Source organism: Trematomus bernacchii, unplaced genomic scaffold, assembly GCF_902827165.1.
Source record: "Trematomus bernacchii unplaced genomic scaffold, fTreBer1.1, whole genome shotgun sequence".
Classification (NCBI taxonomy): Eukaryota; Metazoa; Chordata; class Actinopteri; order Perciformes; family Nototheniidae; genus Trematomus; species Trematomus bernacchii.
This window is the reverse complement of record NW_022987648.1, coordinates 10,341,926-10,366,836: the sequence shown is the minus strand read 5'-3', so window position 1 is coordinate 10,366,836 and position 24,911 is coordinate 10,341,926. Positions and strand designations below refer to the sequence as shown.

Genomic DNA, 24,911 nt, shown 5'->3' with positions numbered 1-24,911 from the left:
TTTTTAAAGCACTAAATGGGCTGGCTCCGGCCTATATAGCAGAACTCCTCCAGCGCTACACCCCAGCCAGAGCTTTAAGGTCTGCTGACCAGCTGCTGCTGATAGTGCCCAAGACCAGGCTTAAAACCCGAGGGCACCAAGCCTTCGCAGCAGCTGGCCCTAGGCTCTGGAACACTGTGAGGTCGGCCCAGACCCTAGGGGTTTTTAAATCTACTCTTAAGACACACTTCTTCTCCCTGGCCTTCTAGTTAGAGCGGAGCACGACTCCTGACTTTTCCCTGTGTTTTTTATATATCTGTTGTAATTTATTGTCTTTTATTGTGATTGTAGTAATGTGTTTTTATTACATGTACAGCACTTTGGCTCGACCAAAAATCGCTTTTAAATGTGCTTTATAAATAAAACTTGATTTGATTTGATTTGATTTTAAGTAAATAAAGATGCCTCATACAAAGCCTCTGTCTGCACAGCGCCTGTCACACTGGTTGTGTGAGGCTGTGTCACAGGCGTATGTCTCCTCTGGGTTGGATCCCCCGGAGAACATCAAAGTGCACAGCATCAGAGGAATTTCAACCTCTACGGCTTTGCACGGAGGAATGACAGTGGAAGACATTTGCACTGCTGCATCTTGGTCTTCCCCCTGTTCTTTTATTCGTTTTTATTTGAGGGATGTCTCCCATTCCTCTCTTACACACTCAGTACTGACTGTCCTGTCAGAGTGAGTAATGTCGGGGACTCAACTGTGTGCCCTCTCTCCTGCCTGTCGGCACTCAGAGAGCTGCCCTTTTTCCCTCTTTTATCGTTTTAACAAGTGGGATTTTTGATCTCTACTTTTTATAAACGACAGGTATTCACCTTCATTCCCTCAAAGAGAATATTCATTTTGAAATGCTATATTTCCAGGGACTGTGATGCTCCATTACTAGGGCTGTCAAGTTAATGCGTTAAAAAAATTAACGCCACTAATTATTTTAACGCGATTAACGCATGTGTATTTTTTGTCCTCGGCCACCCCGCTCCGTAGTTTCAGAGCGCATCGAGTTTAAAATACCATCTACAAGCTGATGCTGACAGCCCCGCTCCTGCCGCCCGCTTGTGGCAGACCACACTTCCACGCTCACCGGCAGGCCCGGACTGGCCATCGGGAGGACCGGGAGGGTGTGTGTATGTGTGGCGCGAGCGAGGCACACCTTACGTGTTGTTGTTGTTGTTAGCATCTGGTGCTAGCTAGCTGCGCTAACAGATATAAGGAGCTGTTTCAATGAAAACAGAGGAGCGACATTTCGCCGACAACTGCGCAGAGCACTTGACTTTATGCAGGTAGCCAGACAGTGGGACATTGTACGAAAAGTCAGCACACTCAGCACGGATAGTGCGCGCAACATGATTACAGCGTCCAGGCAGCTCCCGTTCGAGCATGCCTTGAGCTGCACGTAGCTCCAACGATCCATCACAGTGTCTCCACATTCACACACACACACAGACACACACACACACACACACACACACACACACACACACACACACACACACACACACACACACACACACACACACACACACACACACACACACACACACACACACACACACACACACACTTTGTATTGTATTATTGTATGAGAGAGGTTCCAGGTTGAATTGAGGCGAATATTTGTAATGTTCAGAGGTTGTTGTGTTTAATATTCATGAGAATATTTGTCATTGTTCAAATGATAATAAACAAACATATAAAGCATATTTGTCCACTCATATGTTGATAAGAGTATTACAAGCTTGAAAAATATCCCTCTAAGGTACATTTAGAACAGATAAAATATGTGCAATTAATTTGCGATTAATCTCGATTAACTATGGACAATCATGCGATTAATCGCGATTAAATATTTTAATCGACTGACAGCCCTATCCATTACGCATGGGTTATTAATTGAGTAGATGTGTTTTTGTACTTCTGGTAACGGACGGACCAGTGGGGCGTGGACTACATCCTGCTTCGCCCTTAACCCAATAGCGATAGCCTTAGAGGCGCAGCTTTACCAGCTGTTCTGTATTCACCTTGCAGGTGCAACTATGTTGATTTTATCTTGGATTAAGTGTTTAAGTCATGGATGTTTAAAGTTTAACTTTAAGATATAATATATTGAAAATAAATGAATGCATTGTTTTGATTTTAAAAGGAAATGTTTTTGAGTCTACATTTATTTGTGAAATGTGTATGTTACAAATTTTTAGTTGACAAGGTAAATTATTGTTGATGTAGTATAACAGGACTGCTACTGCATGTTGACACAGAAATTACCTTTTATTCCTCTCACATGATGTATGTATCCCCTTTAAATTCTTTGTTTATAACACATTCTTATTATAATTATTATTCAGCAATCACTCTTGCCATGATGACTGGATGGTTCATGTTACAATTGATTTGTAAATGTTATTTTTAAAGATCTGATGTTAAGGAAAACATTTATCTGTTGAATGATTATTAATGTTACTAACTGATATAATATTTACTGTAATGTGTATGAGCTTTTCCTTCTGTAAAATGTCATATTATCCAATAAACTACATGAAACAAAATGATCTGCAGTTGTTTTGTTTGTAATGTAAATCATATAAGCTGGGTATTACTTCATCTTAGTAAGCATACTTTTCAAAATAAAAATGAATCTCTGTAAAGATGAAAGAGCAGGAGATATACTAAAACATCAAATGTAAAATCGAGTTACTTGCATATTAATGTTTTTCATTCCACCTTATATTTTATATGCATCAGTGTTCTTAATCATTTAAATAATTTGACTCTAACAATAATTTTAAAGAATCTTGGGTTCACAGATGACAAAACTATAACCTGTTGTGGTAAAAGTCAACCATTAAATGCGTTGTTTAATATCATTTATAAGAAAATCACTTAATCGCGGGCCACATCAGCATTAAGGTTGCACTCAAAGGGCCGGTTGTAACTTTACGACTACAAAAATATACATATATATATATACAATAGTTTTTTTAATTGCATTATTGCCTCTGCATTGGATTATTATCGGATAGGGTAATAACTTCATAATTAACTACGTCTGAGAGCAGAAATCTAGGGCAAATAATTGCAAATAATTGCAAGTCTCTTCAGTGCGCATGTCACAAAATGATATGCATTGTGGGACATGTAGTTTATGGACATCGTGCTTCTGTAAAGTGGCATGAAACCGTATAATAAACGTATTCTATTTTTTGCATAGCTCTTGCGGGCCAAATAAAATGAAGTCGGGGGCTGGATTTGGCCCACGGGCCTTGAGTTTGACACCCCTGTGTTACAGAGTGGAGGTTTAAGGGGGCTAAATCTACAGCACGTGTGCTTGTTAGCAGTGGTGCAAAGTAACTAAGTACATTTACTCAAGTACTGTACTGTACAGCTACTTTAACTTTACTTGAGTATTTCTATTTGTTGCTACTTTGTACTTTTACTCCACTACATTTATGTAATACCTTTAGTTACTTTGCAACTTTGGTTTAATAATGTGAAATATAATCAACTCTTAAATCAGATTTTAGTTACACCTGAGTAAATTCACAAGCAACCCTGCTTTATACAACATTATTAAAACTAGCTGCACCTTTACCAGCTTTGAGAACACTTTAATGATCAATAATTATAATAAAAACATATAATATATATTATTCTGAAATTGATCCGCATAATGACGACTTTTACTTTTGGTACTTTTAATATGTTTGGAAGGCAATACTTTTCTAAGTTTACTTGAGGAACATTTTGACTGCAGGACTTTTACTTGAAACAGAGTATTCCTGCACTCTGGTACTTTTACTTTTACTCAAGTACAAGATCTGAGTAATTTGTTCACCACTGCTTGTTAGCAACATACACAGTTTATGGTTAGCAACGGTATGAGACTGGAGCTGTGTGTCAATATTGCAAACTGATGGGGACAGGGAAAAAGCCCATAAAATGTATTTAGCATTAAAATAATAAACTTTTCCTTCATATTCACCGACAAAAATCAAAAGGATGTTGGGGTACACTGCAGGATCTAGGTCACAGGTGTCAAAATTGAGGCTCGCGCCACCTCATTTGATGCCCGTCATCATTTTCATTATCATAAATTATATTAAAAAGTACGGGGTCCAAATCTACACGTCCCACAATGCATCTCTATGTTACGTGCGCACTGAAGCGTCCCAAGCTCAGTTTTCAGCTGCGGGACTTGTTTCTTTTTTTTTCATTCTTTTTTTTTTGCATTGCTCATTCAGCAAGCAGAAAGACAGGAAAGCTCATTCAGATCGTTGATTGGCTGGTTTGAATTCCCAGCTCATGTGAAGTTGTAGTCAGACTAATTATTAATAACTGTGAGAGGAGGGAACACTTGTTACTGATGGAGGTGCACTGAGCAGGTGAACAAATTATGTTTTCTAAGGAAGTTTAAATGAGACAAAGTACCATCAGGTGGCTCTTTTCTCTCTCTAAGGATGGGGGTAGACAACACAGGGGAAGGAACAACATTATTTAACCATGACTGATACGTTTTCTGTTATAACATTTGTTCAACAACATTTTCTGATGGATAATATCTCTCTCATAACTATGTTTGTTCTTTCAGGTTTTAATGAAACAGAAAACTACCAAGCTTATATCTTTGCTCTCACTTTACTGTGTTACTGTTTTATTGTGCTGGTAAATGTTTCTCTGATTGTGACTGTCATCTTGGACAAAAACCTGCATGAACCAATGTATATTCTACTGTGCACATTTTGCATGAATGGACTTTATGGGACAACAGGTTTCTACCCCAAGTTTCTCTGGGATCTGCTTTCTCCTGTTCATGTTATCTCTTATTCTGGATGCCTTATTCAGGCTCTGGTCATGTACTCATTTGCCTGCAGTGATGTGTCCATTCTTGCAGTCATGGCATACGACAGATATGTGGCTATATGTCGACCCCTGCAGTACAACTCTATAATGTCAAAGCAAAGAGTTGTACTGTTAGTCTGCTTTTCCTGGTTAACACCTTTCTGCATAATGGCTATAAATATTGTTCTAACGTCTAGATTAAAGTTATGCAGCCCACATATTACCAGACTGTTCTGTGTGAATTGGATTATTGTTAAACTTGCGTGTTTCCCAGCTGACACTTTGGTTAACAACATAGTTGCATACATTACGCTACTCATTTACGTATTTCATGGTTTATTTATCGTCTGGTCTTACATGTATCTCATCAAAACATGTGTGCATTCTAAAGAAAACAGAGCTAAGTTCATGCAGACATGTGTGCCACACTTAATCTCCTTAATCACTTTTCTTGTGGCTATCCTTTTTGATGTTTTGAATATGCGAATCAAAGATGCAAAAGGTTTGCCTCAAATGCTTCAAAACTTTATTGCAATAGAATTCCTCATCATACCCCCTGTTATGAATCCTCTTATTTATGGTTTTAAATTGACCAAAATTCGTAACAGAATTCTGGGTTTTATTACTTTTAAAATGAAATCAACGTTGTCTTAGATAATAAGCATAGGCTTATGCAGTCATATGTTTTTTTTGTAAATAAGTTTGTCAAATATAAACTTTGCGTGTGGCATACTGTTGCTTAAATACATGATCTGCTCTAAGCTAATGGTACATCTACAGTTGTTTTTATGTGTGCCTATTTCAGATGATCCTTGTTAACAAAATGGTTTGCACTACATATAACACTATTTAAATGTCAATTTAAAACATTAAACTTTCATTTCCATATTTAGAACTTTCATGAGTTTGCATTTGAGACAGTACATTAACAAAGGACATGCTTTTCCTGCTTATCACCTTTCTGCATTATCGGCACAAATATTATTCTAACGTCTAGATTAAAGTTATGCAGCCCACATATTGCCAGACTGTTCTGTGTGAATTGGATTATTGTTAAACTTGCGTGTTTCCCAGCTGACACTTTGGTTAACAACATAGTTGCATACATTACGATACTCATTTACGTATTTCATGGTTTATTTATCGTCTGGTCTTACATGTATCTCATCAAAACATGTGTGCATTCTAAAGAAAACAGAGCTAAATTCATGCAGACATGTGTGCCACATTTAATCTCCTTAATCACTTTTCTTGTGGCTATCCTTTTAGACATTATGAATATACGATATGGTTCCAAGGATTTACCTCGAACCTTTCAAAACGTTATTGCAATAGAATTTCTTCTCATACCTCCAATCGTAAATCCTCTCATTTATGGTTTTAAATTGACTAAAATTAGAAAAAGAGTTATTGGTGCTATTACTTTTAAAGTTAAATGACGTTTGTCTTGCAAGGCTGAGAAAATAACAAGTCCTATAATAATGAACCTATATATTTTTCTTTTTGTAGACTATATTTGAATCGTAGGTTTTGCATGCAATGTATTTTTTGCAAATGTAGATGATTTGCTTTTACCTTAACATTGCAGTACATGTACAGTTTATTGTATTTGTATGTACATCTTAACCCTTGTGTGGTGTTCATATTTGTGTTACTCAGCCAGTGTTCGTGGGTCTGGTGGACCCGCTGCCTTTTTGGGCTTCAATTCAACACAACCAAACTATTTCATGTTAAAATACTCAACAGATGTTTACTTCATCCCAATTACAAGCAATATAAACAGCATATATGGTTAATATTTGCCCTTTTACATTTGTCCCGAACACTCTGTATGTAATGTAAATGTGTAGGGGGGTAGGGTACAGTGGGTGGTCATTGAAAATGTGTTCTGATATATGTTCTTCACAGAAAATGAGCCAAGGCCATTGAGTGTGGGTTTGAAAATATAATTTATCATTTCATTTTTCTTTAGCTAAATAATGAAAACGGGTCCCGCAGACCCGAACACCGTACAAGGGTTAAATACTCTATGTATACCAAACAGTTTGCTTAACGTATATTTACACTTATTAATTGTGCATGCTTCCTTCCATATATTTTCATAATTTAATAATAATAATAATAATGTAATTCACAACAAATGTCTTAAGACAAAAGTTGTTGAAGTAATGTGGTTTGGTTAAAAAACTTTAGCTCAAATCTTTCACAACGTTTTCTTGTATTGAGGTATAAAATAAATTGAAAAAAACAGAAACGTCATTATCCTACTTAAGTAAATAAGTATCATTGTGATGCTAACATAACAAAAAAAGAGAAATAGGTTACCTTGGGGATGTTAAATAGTTAGATATTATGTTGTAAATAAATATGTTTTATTGTTACATGTCATTTCGTCTTGTCTCAACCGTGTTAGCTGTTAAGCCAGGCTGTAACATCTGGGCGCTTGTTCCGGATCAACTCCGGTTCATCCAACAAATTAAAATCCACAAAGCTTGCTGCACTATAACACTAATATAAACAAATGCAAACCACGTCAAAAAAATGAACGTGAACGTCAGTTATCAGTTATATTTACATGTAAGGGTGTGAAAATATGCATCAAACTAAGTAGCAGCTGTGTCCAAAAGAAAAGTGAGCTCCAGTGTGGGATGGTGTTGGGCTTTTTATCCAAGCCGCTCAGCTGTGGATCATCAGACCTGGCTGAATTGGAGGTCACACAAAGAGCCAAAAAGCAGAGAAACCTGAAAGAGACCCATAGTGGCATGGAGGGTGTCCTAACAAAGTGCACTAGTAAATATGCAATGGCTGATGAGGGAATGATTCACATCGGTTAAGCAAAACTATAGGTGAGAGGGGCCGAAATTGCAAGGGCCGAGAAAGAGGCAGGTTCTGACTCAACATGAGAGCAAATTAATAATTAATAATACATTTTATTTATCAAGCGCTTTATCAAGTGCTCAATGACGCTTTACAGAGGTAAAAAAAAACAAGATAAGATAAAAAAGTCTAATTAAAATAGAGCAATAAAACCACATTTGTCACAAGGACATGTCATCAATCACACATTAAAAGCTAGTCTAAAAAGGGGGGTTTGGTCAGTGTTTTGAAGGTGGGAAGGTCAGTACAGCCTCTGATTTGTTGTGGGAGTGAGTTCCAGAGGGTGGGAGCAGCAATGGAGAATGCTCTGTCACCCCAGGTGGAGGTTGGCTTCTGATGAGCAAAAGCTGCGGGAAGGGGTGTGGTTGTGGAGCAGTGAGGTAGGAGGGGGCCTGGTTGTTGATGGGCTTTGTGGGTTAGGAGGAGGATTTTGAAATGTATTTGTTGTCGGACGGGGAGCCAGTGCAGGATCTGGGGCTTCATTTATAAACGGTGCGTACGCTCAAAAGATGGGGTACGCCAGTTTCTAAGCAATGTTTGCGATTTATAAAAAACAAACTTGACGGGAAAATGTGCGGTCGTCCAAGCAAACTCTGACCCATCCGTACGCGGTACGCACAAAAACGGGAGAGACGAGAAACTGCGACACCGTTGGCAGAAGGAAGAATGGAGAGAAATATGTGGAAATAATACCATAAATAAAATGTTACCTCTCATGTATCATATATGAAGAATTCATTTTCAAAAATTGATTAAAGCCAATCTTAAAATTATTAAACAAACGCCTATTTGAGACTCCTCAGTGCACACAAAAACATAACTTGGAGAAATAAATAAATACGGAAATGTTATTGATCACCCCTCAATTATGTTCTCTTGTTAAGAAATGTATTCTCATAAATGATGCGATAAACAGAAGGACAGAATTACTTTAAACTGACGCCGTTTTGCTTTTCTCTAGGTTGTATAGATACGAGCATGGTTTATACCAGGGGTACTCAAATACAAATCTTAAAGGTCCAAACACATTTTTTCAATAAGACAAAGGTCAGTTTATTACGGTCATTCAAACTTTTAAACAATTGCAACAAGATTCTTAACACGAGGTTGCAAAAACAAAAATAATCTGTATGCAGCAGTTTTCATTGTTATTGTGTCTGTGCTTGATCCCTCAGAGTCGCAGTGTAAGAGCTGCACAGTTATGAATAAAGGCAGCTGCACCCTCTTTCATTCAGCATTCCCATTATTGCTTTATAAATGTCTTGCCCCCTTGTGTGTCCACTGAGGTTCGTCAGTTTTTTTCGGATCACTTATTTATTTATTTTGGTGACGATCTGACCTTCATGCTGCTACTCTGGTTCAAACTGCATCCACCAAACAATATGATTTGTCTCCACCTCCCCAAAAGAACCTAAATCTGATACGGTGTGAAATGTCTTTTTTATCAGAATCAGAATCAGAATACCTTTATTAGTCCCACAGAGGGGAAATTTGCATCGTTACAGCAGGAAAGAGCCACAGACAGCTTAATGTTACCTATGTTAAGAAAAAAAGTACTAAGTTATGATATAATACAAATATAATATAAAAAATAAAAGTAAAAGAAAAATACTTTCCAAAATACAAATCCTGTAACAGTTCTTAGGATTTAGCAGCCAGTTATAAATTACAGTTATTAACGGCATATATATATATATATTACACATATAGCACATATTGCACATAGTTGATTGGTATTTAGCAGCAAGGGGTGATATAGTCTGTGTTGTGGTGTGTGTAGGGGAGGGGGGGCGGGGGTCTACTAGGGGCTGTGCTGGTTGTATAGTCTGACCGCTGCAGGAAGGAAGGACCTGCGGTATCTCTCCGTGCGACAGCTGGGGTGCAGCAGCCTGTCGCTGAAGGAGCTGTACAGTGAGGACAGGGTGTCCTGGAGGGGGTGGGACATATTGTCCAGCAGGGAGGACAGCTTGGCTGCCATTCTCCTGTCTCCCACCACCTCCACAGTGTCCAGAGGACTCCCCAGGACAGAGCTGGCCTTCCTTACCAGTCTGTTCAGTCTCTTCCCGTCAGCAGCCGAGATGCTGCTGCCCCAGCAGGCCACACCATAGAAAATGGCTGATGCCACAACAGAGTCGTAAAAAGTCTGAAGGAGTGCCCCCTGCAACCCAAAAGACCTCAGTCTCCTCAGCAGAAAAAGTCTGCTCTGTCCCTTCTTGTACAGAGCAGCAGAATTATAAGTCCAGTCCAGTTTATTGTTCAGATGAACGCCCAGGTATTTGTAAGATTCCACAATCTCAATCCCTGGATGTTCACTGGTGTCGGGGGGGAGTGTTGGCGCCGTCTGAAGTCCACCGCCAGTTCCTTGTTCTTCGTTGCGTTGAGCTTGAGAACTTCTGCAGGTGACAGGTTGCAGTGTTGTGGGTGAAGAGAAACGGTGCCAGCACCGTCCCCTGGGGGGCCCCCGTACTGCTGATGATGGTGTCTGATTGACACTCCCTGGTCCTCACGTACTGTGGGCGGTTGGTGAGGTAGTCCAGGATCCAGCTGTTCTGTCCTCATTTCCTGCGATCTTCTTCATGCAGTCAGTCAAAATGAATATTAATACGGGGCGTTTTCAAAAGCTGCGCCGCAGTGTTTTATAAATCGGAAAATGTCTGTGCGTATTTATTTGCTTTGTCCCACGTAAGCAACCTTCCCACGTGAATCCTACGCAAGGCTTTATAAATGAGGCCCCTTGTCCTTCCTTCCTCCAGGACTTGGACAAGAGGTACACCTCAACAAAGACTTTGTGCTATCCTGGCCGCAAATTGGGGGAATGAGCTTCCCACTGATATCAGGACAGCGGAGAGTCCTGTGCCTTGCTCACGGGCACCATGGCAGGGCGGTGAACTGGGACTTCTCCAAGTACCAGTCCACACTTCATATTTTAGGTCTGTTCAGGGACTTGAACCGGCAACCCTACAGCTCTCAGTCCAAGTCCCTACTTACTGAGCCACTGCCGGACACAGCTAAATGCAATGCAATGCAATGTAATGAAATGTAAAAATGTTGACGCATTGCCCTTGCAGTTTAACAGTTTTCATGTGTGTGAACAGTTGGTAAGGGTAGGAAGAGTGCAGGAGGGTAGAGCAGCCTGCAACCAAGTGAGAGGCCTGCATCCACGTGCAATGACCCCCAACTATGATACCTGGCTTTGGGGATGCTGGCCTCACCTACCTGCTCAGAGAAGGGCTTGCTGGTAGCCCCGGCATCATTGGAAAGGTGAGAGGCGAGTGGCAGAATGGGTGGTGTAGGAATACCTGATCTACAATAATTGGTAAGACCAGGAGTTGAATTTGCGGGAGGCACAGCAGTGTTGGGCCATCTCCATCTCTTGGTTAATACGCCCTGTTTGACCATTGGATTAGGGTCAAACCCAGATGACAGAATGATAGTTGCCCCCAGCAGCCTGTAGAACTTGGACCAAAATGTCAGAGGTGAAGACCCCGTCACTAGGAAAACCATGCGACCGAAACACATGTTGCAACATCACTTCAGCAGCTTTTTTGGTGGTGGGTAATTTGGATGTGGAATGAGAATACCAGGTCAAGGAGCGACAAATAATTGGCAAGGAGTTGATAAAGGCCAGAGGGACCTGGGTGGGAGCTCTTATGGGTAGAACAGACTTGAAAAGAAGGGATGAATCCCGTTGTGTCTTCACCCACGGATGACCACCAGAGGCATTGTCAAGAAGCGGTTGAGTACTAACCTACGGTACGGGTGACGAGCGAAAAAGAGTGACCCCAATGGAGAACCTCAGCATGGAGAATGTCATTTTGACATGCACACGAAGCAGTCTTTTTATATTTTAGTGCACGGATGTCATTCAAATCAAATATTTTGTTAAATGTGCAGTTCTCTATGTGTGTGTATATTTTAGATGATCCAAATTGTTTGCCCTTAATATATTTGGATGTTACTTTAAAAAGAAACACATATCAAAACTCAAAGAATTTAAATTAAATATGCATTGCCTGGCCATCTTTTTGTCAGTGTTTTGCTTGGTTTTTTTTGCACACCTCCAAACTCCCTTTATTCACATTTAGCCAAGTCATGATCAGTTGTACAATTATTTCTACTGTTAAGCATGCTTGTGCACATCAAAGATTTGATCAAAGATAATTTGCTCTTTTAATTGAAAGAATCACCTCTGTGGCCACTTGACTGTTTGTGTTCTTGTATTTTGGTATAAAAAAACTGAATAAAATACAAATTGTGTTAATTTAAAATCCCCCAAAAATATTATTTTTTACAGCAGGTACCAGTATATTACCCTTTAGAAGCACAGTTACCTATTGAACTAACAAAGGAAATGATTGCCAAGATGGCTACCGTGATCTATGTTGATGGCTTTGTCTGATGTATTACAGCATATAAAAAGTACTCATCTAGAAAGGCAGGGAAACTAGGTGAGGGAATCAGTTCATTGAAAGGAGGCAGGTTTTGAAACAACAGGAGTGTTAATGACCAATTGGCAAAACCAGAAGAAAGAAACTCAAAGTGGGTGGAATTTGCAATCTGAAATCCCCTTCTTTTGGTGTCTCACCCTGTTGGGTTGTAAAAATAATTGATGAGAAATGGGTCCAGGATGTATCGTTGCTCTTTTGGACCATAACCCCTCTCAGTCCACCAGGTACTGCAGTCTGCTTCCCCGTGGCCAGGATATGATGAGGCGACTGACCGTGCAAGCATGTGCCCTGGGGCCGGCGGGAGAGTGGGGGTCTTGAGGAGGACAGTAGCCGACTCTTTTTAATGGGCTTGAGGAGAAATGAAAGGTTGGGTAAAGGCGTCAAACGAAGAAGGACAGCATCAGGATTGATGTCTCATTTAAAGAAGAGATGGACCCACAAAACAGGGGTCCAACTTTTAGTCTGAACTGTAGGGACAATTCCTTGTAAACAAACACACAAAGTGTGTAGGCCTTCATCCAAGTGCTTCAAGATTGACCAACAAATGCCTGGCCTCACGTTCCTGCTCAGGGAAGAGCTGTGGCTGGAACCCCGGGAGAATTGGTAAGGTGAGAGACCAGAGGCAGAACTGAAAACGATATAGTGGTAATAATTGTTCTACAAGAGTTGGATAGACAGGAAAGAAGGGTTGCTGGTGGCATACGAGCATTGGGCCATAGCTTGCTATGCAGGAGGTATAGCAGTGTTGTACCATCTCTTGGTTTATATGCTCTGCTTGACCATTGGATTGTGTGTGGAACCAAGATGACATGCTTATAGTGGCCCCCAGCAGACTGTAAAACTTGGACCAAAGGTCAAAGGTGAATTGTGCACCACATCAGATCACGCACTAGGAAGACCATGCTGCCTAAACACATGTTGCAACATTACTTCAGCAGTGTTTTTGATAGTGGGTATTTTGATTGTGGGATGTTTAGACCAGGCCAGGGGCTACAAGGAGATGGCAAGAGTGGCCCAGCGTATTAGAAATTGCAACCCGTATTTGAAAAGGTGTACCCAAACGAAAAATGTGCATTTCCTCTCCGTAAAACAATGCTGAATAAAATAATTTACATATTTTAAATAGATACCATAATAATCGATGCTGTAAAAGTGGCTATTTTCAGCCAGTGGGCTAACATCAGCTTATGTTCAGTGATCTAAAGTCATCAATATTTACCTTCTTTCTCCTTCGTAATTCTTGTGGTAATTGTTCATGGTGTTAGCAACCAAATTTAGAAAGTTGTTTGGGAATATCAAAACAAACAGAACTCACTATGTTGTTTTCTGTCTTTTTTGGATGCCAACAAAAAAAAATGTTCCTCCATTTGAATAATTCCCTTAGGGTCTTTGTATTTTCTGCATCATCATGGTTGTACGGTATAAACTCTTTCAGATCGTTGATTGGCTGATTTGAATTCCCATCTCATTTGCTACTGTAGTCGGGCAACATGTTAATAACTGTGAGATAAGGGATCAGACACTTTGTCAAAGATGGGGGTACACAACACAAGGAAAGAAACAACATTTACTAACAATGATGGATAATGTCTCTCTTATAACTATGTTTGTTCTTTCAGGTTTTAATGAAACAGAAAACTACCAAGCTTATATCTTTGCTCTCACTTTACTGTGTTACTGTTTTATTGTGCTGGTAAATGTTTCTCTGATTGTGACTGTCATCTTGGACAAAAACCTGCATGAACCAATGTATATTCTACTGTGCACATTTTGCATGAATGGACTTTATGGGACAACAGGTTTCTACCCCAAGTTTCTCTGGGATCTGCTTTCTCCTGTTCATGTTATCTCTTATTCTGGATGCCTTATTCAGGCTCTGGTCATGTACTCATTTGCCTGCAGTGATCTGTCCATTCTTGCAGTCATGGCATACGACAGATATGTGGCTATATGTCGACCCCTGCAGTACAACTCTATAATGTCAAAGCAAAGAGTCTTTCTGTTAGTCTGCTTTTCCTGGTTAACACCTTTCTGCATTATCGGCACAAATATTATTCTAACGTCTAGATTAAAGTTATGCAGCCCACATATTACCAGACTATTCTGTGTTAATTGGATTATTGTTAAACTTGCATGTTTCCCAGCTGACACTTTGGTTAACAACATAGTTGCATACATAACAATAATCATTTACGTATTTCATGGTTTATTTATCGTCTGGTCTTACATGTATCTCATCAAAACATGTGTGCATTCTAAAGAAAACAGAGCTAAGTTCATGCAGACATGTGTGCCACATTTAATCTCCTTAATCACTTTTCTTGTGGCTATCCTTTTTGATGTGTCAAATATGCGAATTGGTTCAAAAGATTGGCCTCAAACGCTTCAAAACTTCATTGCAATAGAATTTCTTATCATACCTCCTATTATTAATCCTTTGATTTATGGTTTTAAATTGACCAAAATTAGAAACAGAATAATCGGTATTATAACTTTTAAAATGAAATTGCTTTTGTCTTAGATGATGTGGAAGAGCTGAAATATAAAATAATGTGTATTTGTTTTGTTGTAAATTATAATTTAGATTATGATTTTTGCATTTGGCATATTTTTTGCATATTTACATAACCTGCATTCAACTATTTAACTCATAAATGTATAGTTTGTAATTATTTGTATTCATATTTCAGATGATTCTTGTAAACCAAATAGTTTGCATTTACACGTGCCTTATTGTAGTATGGAATAAAATGAATGCAATTGTAAACCTAAAGTTACTCATGTTATTTTTTAACACAATTATCAGTGATTCATATTTTTGTACTGTACATGCACAAAGGACAAAGGATAGATTTGCAAAAAATAGGAGGAGTGACTATTAAGAATAAAATATTCAACCTTGGAGAGCTGAACTTGTCATCTTGAAAATAAAAAATATAAAAAGAAAATCAAAGACAGAGAAGTAACCTGTACCAATTTTAAGCTGCATAACTAAATGATTTACCAGGTAAAACAGATGTGGAATCTAACTTTAAAAGTAAACTCTTTTATGTTTCACCTGAGAGTTAGACAGACATTAACACTTGTGTACACTGTCTTGTACTTACAGTATCTCTGCCTGCATTTGTTTTCCAACATTGCCTCATAATGGAATGCATTATAATGACATTTTTCCATTACCCACTTTGACTGTTTCTGGACCTGGTCCGACCTCTATAGACGAGACAATCTTTACTTAAATGTTCACAGGTCATGGTTGTGGCCTTGCTGTTGTTTTCAACAAGTCGTTTTATAATCAGAAAAATCATAGGCTAGGATTTCTACAATTTTGAAATGTTCAAATAGTAAGCTGCTTTCTAAAACACTAAATTGCTTATTTTGTTCATCATTCACTAAATAAAACTTTGGTTTATAGTTTGTGCTAAACATATTTACACTTTGCAATGAATGCATTTTGAATGATCACTTGCCTGTTTCCCTCATCGCAGTAAGGAATAATATGAGCGAAAATATAAAACCTAAAACTACTCATATTCTTTTTATCCCACTTTTTAGTGACTCCGTTTTGATACCTTGCCTACGGTGGCCGACAGGTGCAAACAATTTAAAGTTGGCCAACTATTACTGAAAACGTACTTACAATTGTAGTTATTGTATTATTTTGTATGAGGGGCCGGACAGTATGAATGTGTGAGTGTAAATATATATGTGTATGAGAGTGAAAATGTATAAAGTTAAAGCCTTTTATTGTCATTATCAAATCAAATCAAATCAAATCAAATCAAGTTTTATTTATATAGCACATTTTTAAAACGATTTTTGGTCGAGCCAAACAACAGCACAGTTTGTACAGAATATCAGTATGAGAAAACGACACCTTAGACCCTCACATCGTACAAGGAAAAACTTCCAGAGAAAAAACCCACAGTTTAAAGGGGAAAATGGGAGAAACCTCGGGGAGAGCAACAGAGGACGGATCCCTCTCCCAGGACGGACAGACGTGCAATAGATGCTGTGTGTAAATCGAAGAGATAATACATTTTACAGCATAGGTAGACCAAATGTTTGGAAAATGCATATGTCTATAATAAGAAGATGAATCCACGAGGATGTCAAAACAATCCTGTGGGAGCCATCATTATACACAGAGTATAACTCTGTCCCGGTGTGCAAAAAATACAAACACATACATAACACTAAAAAACACGGCAATAGGACAAACAACATAAACAATCATACGGGGGAATAAATAGTTACAAAATATGAATATAAAAATAGTATATAAAGTGCATTAAAAGTGTGTGTATGTGTGAGAATGGTTACGGTTATAACATTATGTGTGGTGGTTAACCTGTTAAGCCCTGAGCCTGTTTTTCAGGTCTCAGGCTCGAAAATGACATTCCCAGAACAAATGACCATATCTTCCCTCCTAAAAGGGTTAAATTAATAATCTTTTTTCTCAAAGTAATGATAAACCTCTGAGTTGGATGTAGAAAAGTCAGAATCAATATAGATATTTTTTATTTTAAAGAAAATTCAGATTTGACATAGTAAAAAACTGTAAATTATAGTGTCCGTCCAAAATTTCTTTTTTACTTATAGTGAAAACTACCCTTGGATGATGGGTTAGTAGACTAAAAGCTTTAGGAATCCAAAGTACAACATATAATAAGTACCCTGAGTAGTGTTACCAATCCCGCTTCAATCTCATTAGTATGCATAAAAAAGTGACAGGTCACACCTTCTAAGTCCCGCCCCCTAATTATGCTAATGAGCCCCCTTTGATATGCTAATGAGCCCCTTTGTTCGAGGTGTTATCGCGTACAGGTGTTACATCCTCCCGGTAGCCCCCACCCCTCTCAGCCCCCACCCCCCTTAGCCCCCACCCCTTCTCAGCCCACCCCCCTCCCCCTCACATACAGGTGTTACATCCGCCCTGTAGCCCCCACCCCTCTCAGCCCCCACCCCTCTCAACCCACCCCCTCCTCTCCCCTTACAGTAGGCGTCACATCCTCCCTGTCGCCCCCCACCCCTGAAGATAGTGAGGGGGTGGAGTCAGTCATAAAAAAAGAAATCTATGCAAAACTAGATAAAAGCCAGTCATTTGAGCTTTGAAACAAATTGATATGATTCGATATTAAACCAACTAATTATAGTAGATTAATTAACTATTCAAACGTGTACAGTAATTTACAATAACACGGGAATAATAAACGGGTCAGCAACAGCGGGTCTCTCCCGTCAGATTAGACTTTACTAGATTAGACTTTACTAGCGTTTATACCCATATCGATCAGATCTAGCTAGTTCTAGCTAATGATATGACTACCTGCTTATTAAAAGACACCTAAACAATAAGCGTCACTATGCAACGGGGTGAGGCCACAAAGTATAGTACAGCATTATGCATTTTGTTTACATGCCCACCGGAACCCCGAGGCATTACCAACAGATCAACGCGCAATCAACCCATACAGGACATCTCTTGCTACACATTATGTGTAGACATTATAATTGACTATTCTTGTCTGTCACATACTCTTTTGTCTGTCACACACTATTCTTGTATGTCACATAAGTGGCGCAACTGATGCGGTATTGCGCTAAAGGGGGCCAGTCAAGAAACGGGTGCAGTATCTGTGCCGGGTTCAGACCCTCCGTCTGAGGCTCTTCATGAAAAATGGAGTCTGGGTGTGTGAGACTGTCTCCCCTCATACCCCCTCCCACGACCTCCCCTCCCCCCTGCCTGTCACCTCCTGATCTTGCGATCAGCTGTTAATTCTCATTCACTAAGTCACCTAAAACTTTTATTGGAATTGGGTTTTCTTTAGAGCTGTTTTCAGTGAGACAATGCAGTTTCTGATCATTTTAAGTTTCAAGTTTCAAGGCTTTATGGCATATGCCCATTAGCTACAGTGTAGATATGTCAATGAAAAACATAGGTCACAGGCTCCTCCAACAGTGCACATAAAACAGATAAAATACTCCAATTTGTGCGTAATTCTCTCACAAAGGAACTGTAAGATACACGTTTATGTATGGAAAACTATATAACTTGGTAAAATATTCATTCATTTGTAATGAATTGAGTTTTCTTCAAGAATCAAACTCTAAATGGAGAGTTTGTGATTTTAACACTGTTTCGATGAAACAATGCAGTTTTGATAACTTGACTTGACTAACATTACTTTTTTAAATATATGTTTTTTAGATGCTTTACTTTTTGATTTCTTTCATATTATTTTAACACAACATTACTTTTTTCATATTTTTCAACATACTGTGATATATATATATTTTTTTCTCTCCATTATATTTTTGAATATACAGTGATTTTTATCAAAATACAACATGCAACTATTACATTATACAATATTACGACTTTTTGCGATATTTTCAACACAATATACTTTTTTTTTTTGTAGGGCTTCAGGATATTTGGCATGTCATGCCTAAAACCGGTGTCATCTTTCCTGAAACTGATGTGCTGTCCGTTTTACAAACAAGTTATCTTTCTGCTTCTTCCCCCTATGAATTTTCCTCCCCCGTCCCTCTTACTACAGCCATCACAACAGCAACCAAGTCAGATCTGTGAAATTAAACACCTCTTCCCAAAGCGTGACTTCCCTATTGAGGGAGTGGGGCAGTGGGGCCTAACCCGATTTGGCCAAATATACTAACATGCAGAACATATGGTATGTTTGAAAAAAGACTAACCATCTATCCAGTTCAAGCTGTCTTTAAGATGTGACATTGCGCTCTGACTTTTCCCCGTAAAATCGTGACAAACTATTACTTATTAAATTTGACCTCATGCTGCTTGGTTGAAAATGATAGATGAGCATTTACCAACAGATCAACGCGCAATCAACCCATACAGGAGATCTCTTTCTACACATTATGTGTTATCACTATAATATCATGTCATTATTTAATGTTGTTTTGTTTGTGTGTGTGTGTGTACAACGAAGTCTCTTTGAGAGGAAAATTATAATTTAAAGATCTTAATACCCCCTTATTGTTTAATTACTTCACACAACTATTAAAGAATCCCTATATGAAGTTACATGAGGCTACATTTACTGGTGTGCTTCCCTAGATGATGTAAATAGTCTAAGTGTCATGTTAGGGGGGCATTACGGACCTCAGGAGTCCGCCCTTGGAGGCTTGGAGAGCGGATAAAGAGAGGTGTATTTACTGGTGTTGAGCCCTGGATGATATAAATAGTCCACGTGCCATGGAACTCAGGAGTCCGCCCTTTGAGGCGTTGTTAACATTAATGCTTTTTGCTTTTGTTTTTGTTACTAAGATACTTTTTTAGCCTTATGATAGGATGAACTTAAGCTGTAGTCAATAAAGACATGTTTAATAGAGTGTTGCTGTTAGAGAACATACCTGCGCAGCACTCCACCACGTCTTGGCTTTGGCTTCATGGCCTTCACTGTCCTCTCCCTTTGAGTTTTTTCAAAGGCTGGGATACATTTTTCCAAATGATCACTTGTTACCTGGTGACAAACATATGGTTATATAACCTTAAAGAACTAACAAAAAATAATTAAGTATTTGCAATGCATAAACATAGAAGATATCACTGTCATATTATGATCACTTATTGTAAGTAAGTTTAAGTAAAACTAACACAAGTCAATATTATTCACCTGGGCATTAGTGGGCTTGAGGGTCTCAGGGAGCGTGGACAAAGTGACTTGTCTCTGTATTTGAGGATTCTCAGTGCAGGCACTAACAGGAAGCTGCTGTGCATTAGTGGAGAGTCCTCTGAAGGCAGCTGTTATTTCATTCACACACTCATCTGTTACCTGCTGACTCCTCATAGTAAGTCTAGCCAAGTCAGCTGTTAAGTTGTCCATACCATCGCTTGATAACTGGTAACTTTTGATTGACAGTCCAGCCATGGCAGCTGCCAACTCGTCCATATAATTCTTAAGAACGTGGTGACAATACTACAAAAAAAAGTGTATATATTAGGTCAGTTAACCTTGAAGAGCTAAACAGTTCAAGTGGTAAGTAACTAAGTATTTGCAATGAATAAACATAGAAATGATCACTGTCATATTATATAATCACTTAATATGGAGATAAGTAAAACTGACACAGACAGTTTAAACTGCTTGTTAAAACGCTATTGCTTATTGTGTTTTCTCAGCACACTAACATAAATAAGGATGTATAATATAAAAAACTAGAAAACGATATAGTATTTTCAAGTCTTACTTTAGTATGGTAAAATTAAGAATAAGTCACATTAAAGTGTGTCATGATTTTCCGTAAAAAAGTCAAGTATAGTTTGTCAAAAGAATATGAAAAAATCATTTTGTAGAGTAGTATGTTGAAAATCTCAGTGTTTAACTGAACACACCTACATGTGATAACGCCTCGAACAAAGGGGTAATTAGCATACAAAGGGGGGTCACTAGCATCAGTGGGGGAAAGGTGCTACGGGAATGAACTTTGAGGAGGGGGAACTTGTAAGAATTTCCAGCTTTTGAAGATAATTATATGGTACCCCGTCCTTACAGCTAAACAAATCCTATGCCAGGTATTCTACAGACCACAAGAAGCACAAGAAGCCCCAGAAAGTATTACATTCAGAGCTAATAATGGTGAAACCGAAGAAGAAGCAAAGCAGATTATAATCGTTGCGGGTGAAAGGATAGAGAATTTGCAAGTGATGTTAATGCACTTATCTGATATAAAAAAAATGCATTCATTTACTTCCAAGAGACCCCTAAACATCTACTTGGGCAATGTGAATTGAACGATAAACCGATCACTGTAAATGAAACGCGGAGAGAAGCAGCAGTGCAAATCGTTAAGTCTATTACCTTGAATGCACTACGACATTAACTTGGTCAAATGTAATATGTCTTTCTGAAAATGTGGCGAATGGTGTGTTTTTCAATTAAGCAACCATAACAAATGAAAATGTGTTTTATTTTTGCTTTCATATATAGTAATAGTATTAACTCCTTTGACTAGACTGTACTAAAATAAGACGTTTCACTGTTAAATAAAAAATGGAAGTAGAAAATCGAGATAATGATGAGGTTCGTTATGTATCCAGTAACTATGAACAGCAGTTGAAAATGTTATTTAACCCTTTAACTCTAATAGACAAATCTAAAATAGCCTCTAGCTTATCTATAAGTTTGTGATTTTAACACTTATTCACTGACACAAGGCAGATTTTGGCTTTTTTCTCATGCCAAGATACTTTTAGACACACTTTGAGGTATGCAAAACCTTAAAACTAGAAAATGAAGTACATTGTCTGATTAGATTTTTTCTTAAAGACTGTTTCTCTAAAAGGCAAGTTTTGTGATTTTTAACACTTATTTACTTTTTTTTCTCTTTTCTTGTGTTACCAAGATACTTTTAGATACACTTTTGATGTATGCAACACTTAACAAAAGGGTATAATATGAAGTACTTTGTAAGGAATGGGGGTTTCTTTAATACCCCGTTTTTTATTTTTAAAAACACTTGTACAGTTAAATAATGTAGGTTTTCTCTGATATTTTAGTTATTTTCAGCTACCAAGATACTTTTTTGATACACTTTAATGTAGGAACATTTGGCAACTGGTAGAATGTCAATTATTTTGTAATAAAATGTATTTTCTTAAAGACTGTGACTCTAAAAGGGGAGGTTTTTTTTTTTTTTTTCTCCCGTTGTCTTTCACTTATTTTTTGGATACAGTTTTATGTATGACAACTTTACAACTGGTAGAAAGTTAAGTACTTTTTCTGAACAGATTTTCTTTAAGACTGTGACTCTTAAAGGTAAGACAATCCAGTTTTATGGAAGTAACTTAAATTATTATTATTTTTTTTTTTTTTCTCCTACAATGATACTTATAGTTACACTTTAATGGAAAATAATTATTTAACAAGATTTTTGAAGCCTTGCTGAAGAAACAAATAATTATTTTCCAGCATCCGTTTGTAACTTTTTAGGAATCTGACTATCTTTTAGAATTGCATCAAATGCTATAGCCACTTCTAAGATACGTTTTTTAAATGTTTTTCTCTCATCCTGCTATATTCCTTCCAGGGGAGGATCCCTGGGGATTGATCAGAGCAAAGAAAGGCTGTAAACATTGACACACTGACACACAAAACACTGAAACACTGAAACACTGAAACACTGACACACAAAACACTGAAACACTGAAACACAAAACACTGAAATACTAAAATACTGAAACACTGAAAGCACTGACACACAAAAACACTGAAACACTGAAACACTGAAATACTGACACACAAAAAACACAAAACACTGAAACACTGAAACACAGAAACACTGAAACACTGAAACACTGAAACACTGAAACACCGACACACCGACACACAGAAAACTATTAAACACCCCTGCTATATACTATGACCATTCTTTACTTATTTATAATATGGTTCAAATGGAGTAATTTGAGTTGTCTGATGCACTTGATACAATTTTACTTTTTAAAATACTGATGTGTTTATTCAAAACCATTTCAACACACAGTGTCATGACTTTTTCAGGATCTTTTTGTCAAACTATACTATGACTTTTTCTCATTTTTTTTTTTTTTTTTTCTCCTACAAAGATACTTATAGTTACACATTAATGGATGCAAAACTTTATAACTTGGTAAAATATTCATTATTTTGTAATGAATTGAGTTTTCTTTTTTGTTTTTGTTTTTCAACATACTATTGTACACAATGACTTTTCCATATATATATATATATATTTTTTTTTTTTTTTTTTTTTCAGACAAACTATACTTTTGACTTTTTCCGTAAAATCGTGACAAACTATTACTTATTCTTACATTTGACCTCTTGCTGCTTGGTTGGAAATGATAGATGAAAAAGCTACAAAGCTTAAAGAACTTTTCTAAAAACTCTCAATTCTACAGATGACTCCCCCCACTCAACGCAATAAGTCCACCCCCCACTCAGCAAATCATCTAAAACGAAGGACCCCACTAAGACCCCCGTTGAAAACTAGCCAGGGATCTGAGAAAAACCAAGTCTCCCCCCGCGAGATGCAGCCAGGAACAAACTCCTGGACTACTATCGTCCCCAGCATTGTGGACACCCAAATCTTGCAATACTATAGCTGCTGATGTTACTCCTGGGGCCAAGACGTCTCTGTTTTTGAACATAGTGAAATCGGAGTTGGTTGATATTCTGGAGAGGGTGCTGCATCGGTACAGAGAAGAAATCTGCAATGGATCCCGAGTCAGTCACCCCAGCCAGAGGCAACACGATTGTGTGAATGACATTCCAGAATATTTCTTCAGAAACAATTACAACGCGTTAATGAAAAAGACTTTGGCTCGCCGACTTCATTACTGCGATTGACCAGAGTCTTAATGATATAAACATTTACATAGCTGAATGAAGGATCCAAGGCGCTTCGTAGGCTTTTCTGCACAATCTCAAAACTGCAGACGCCTCAAGGAGAGACTTGAAAAGATCCACGCCGAGCTGGATGGAGAGGAAGAAGACTAATAACCAGCGGTTGATTTGAAGCCGGGGATTTTTTCGATACTTTGACTTTTCTTTAAAGTAAAATAAAAATGGGTAACTACTATGGAAAACAATCTGTATTTATCTATCAGAATGCAGTCAATACCTGTTTAATAAGTGTGTTGTTGATGACGATTGAAAACAGAATGAGTAGTGATCCCCGTGTAAACAGAACGGCTGAAGTTTGTAAACTAGAAGACATTTTGGATATCGTTCATTCTGGCAGTACTATTCCGGGTCATTGGGAAATGATTGTAAACGAAACATTTAAAGTGGTACTGGAATCTTCATTTTCCGAAACATTCTGTAACATTACCGAAGAAATGAAACAAACACCAAAAGTGTATCATGTGCTCGCATTGTATGCTCTGTTTGTAGATGTAATGCATCTTTGTGTCAAAAACAGCATACACATGAATACTTTGGCCGAAGTGCAAAAACTCCATTATAATATTTCCCTTCATCTGGGGGATTCTATGCTGGAGAAGATCCTGGGGATGTTGCAATCAGTATAAATGTATTATTGATTCCTATGGGGTGAAAACAATAAATTGTAAATATGAAATTCTGCAAATAAAAAAAGTGTTTTTTACATTTTAAAAAAAAACTGTTGTCTTCAAATCATAGTATAGTATTTCCTACATAGCATTTTAAAAAAGAGTCACAGTGTAGAATGTCCAAACATTTAATTTAAAAGTACTAGTATAGGATGTTAAAAGTATCTTGAAAAAAGTCCAAGTATAGTATGTAGTTAAGAAATATATTATATAGTTTTGTCTGCAATGTCAGTATAGGATCTCTAATAAAAAAAATAAAAAAATGAGAAAAAGTCATAGTATAGTTTGACAAAAAGATCCTGAAAAAGTCATGACACTGTGTGTTGAAATGGTTTTGAATAAACACATCAGTATTTTAAAAAGTAAAATTGTATCAAGTGCATCAGACAACTCAAATTACTCCATTTGAACCATATTATTAATAAGTAAAGAATGGTCATAGTATATAGCAGGGGTGTTTAATAGTTTTCTGTGTGTCGGTGTTTCAGTGTTTCAGTGTTTCAGTGTTTCAGTGTTTCTGTGTTTCAGTGTTTCAGTGTTTCAGTGTTTCAGTGTTTTGTGTTTCAGTGTTTCAGTGTTTCAGTATTTCAGTGTTTTGTGTTTCAGTGTTTCAGTG

The 24,911-nt window shown here is 37.9% G+C and overlaps 3 protein-coding genes across 3 annotated transcripts; all 3 read left to right on the top strand.

The window, feature by feature from the left end:
- The first annotated feature begins 4,570 nt into the window (after window positions 1–4,570).
- LOC117485882 (olfactory receptor 11H6-like) lies at window positions 4,571–5,527 on the top strand. The gene has a single exon (XM_034134584.1). The coding sequence runs from the start codon at window positions 4,583–4,585 to the stop codon at window positions 5,525–5,527; it is 945 nt and encodes a 314-aa protein (XP_033990475.1). The 5' UTR covers window positions 4,571–4,582.
- A 111-nt stretch (window positions 5,528–5,638) lies between these two features.
- Window positions 5,639–6,312, top strand: LOC117485881 (olfactory receptor 51B5-like). The gene is made up of 2 exons (XM_034134583.1): window positions 5,639–5,652; window positions 5,808–6,312. The coding sequence occupies exons 1-2, from the start codon at window positions 5,639–5,641 to the stop codon at window positions 6,310–6,312; spliced, it is 519 nt and encodes a 172-aa protein (XP_033990474.1).
- Window positions 6,313–13,771: 7,459 nt separating this feature from the next.
- Window positions 13,772–14,719, top strand: LOC117485852 (olfactory receptor 142-like). Its single transcript, XM_034134559.1, has one exon. The coding sequence runs from the start codon at window positions 13,775–13,777 to the stop codon at window positions 14,717–14,719; it is 945 nt and encodes a 314-aa protein (XP_033990450.1). The 5' UTR covers window positions 13,772–13,774.
- Window positions 14,720–24,911: the final 10,192 nt, after the last annotated feature.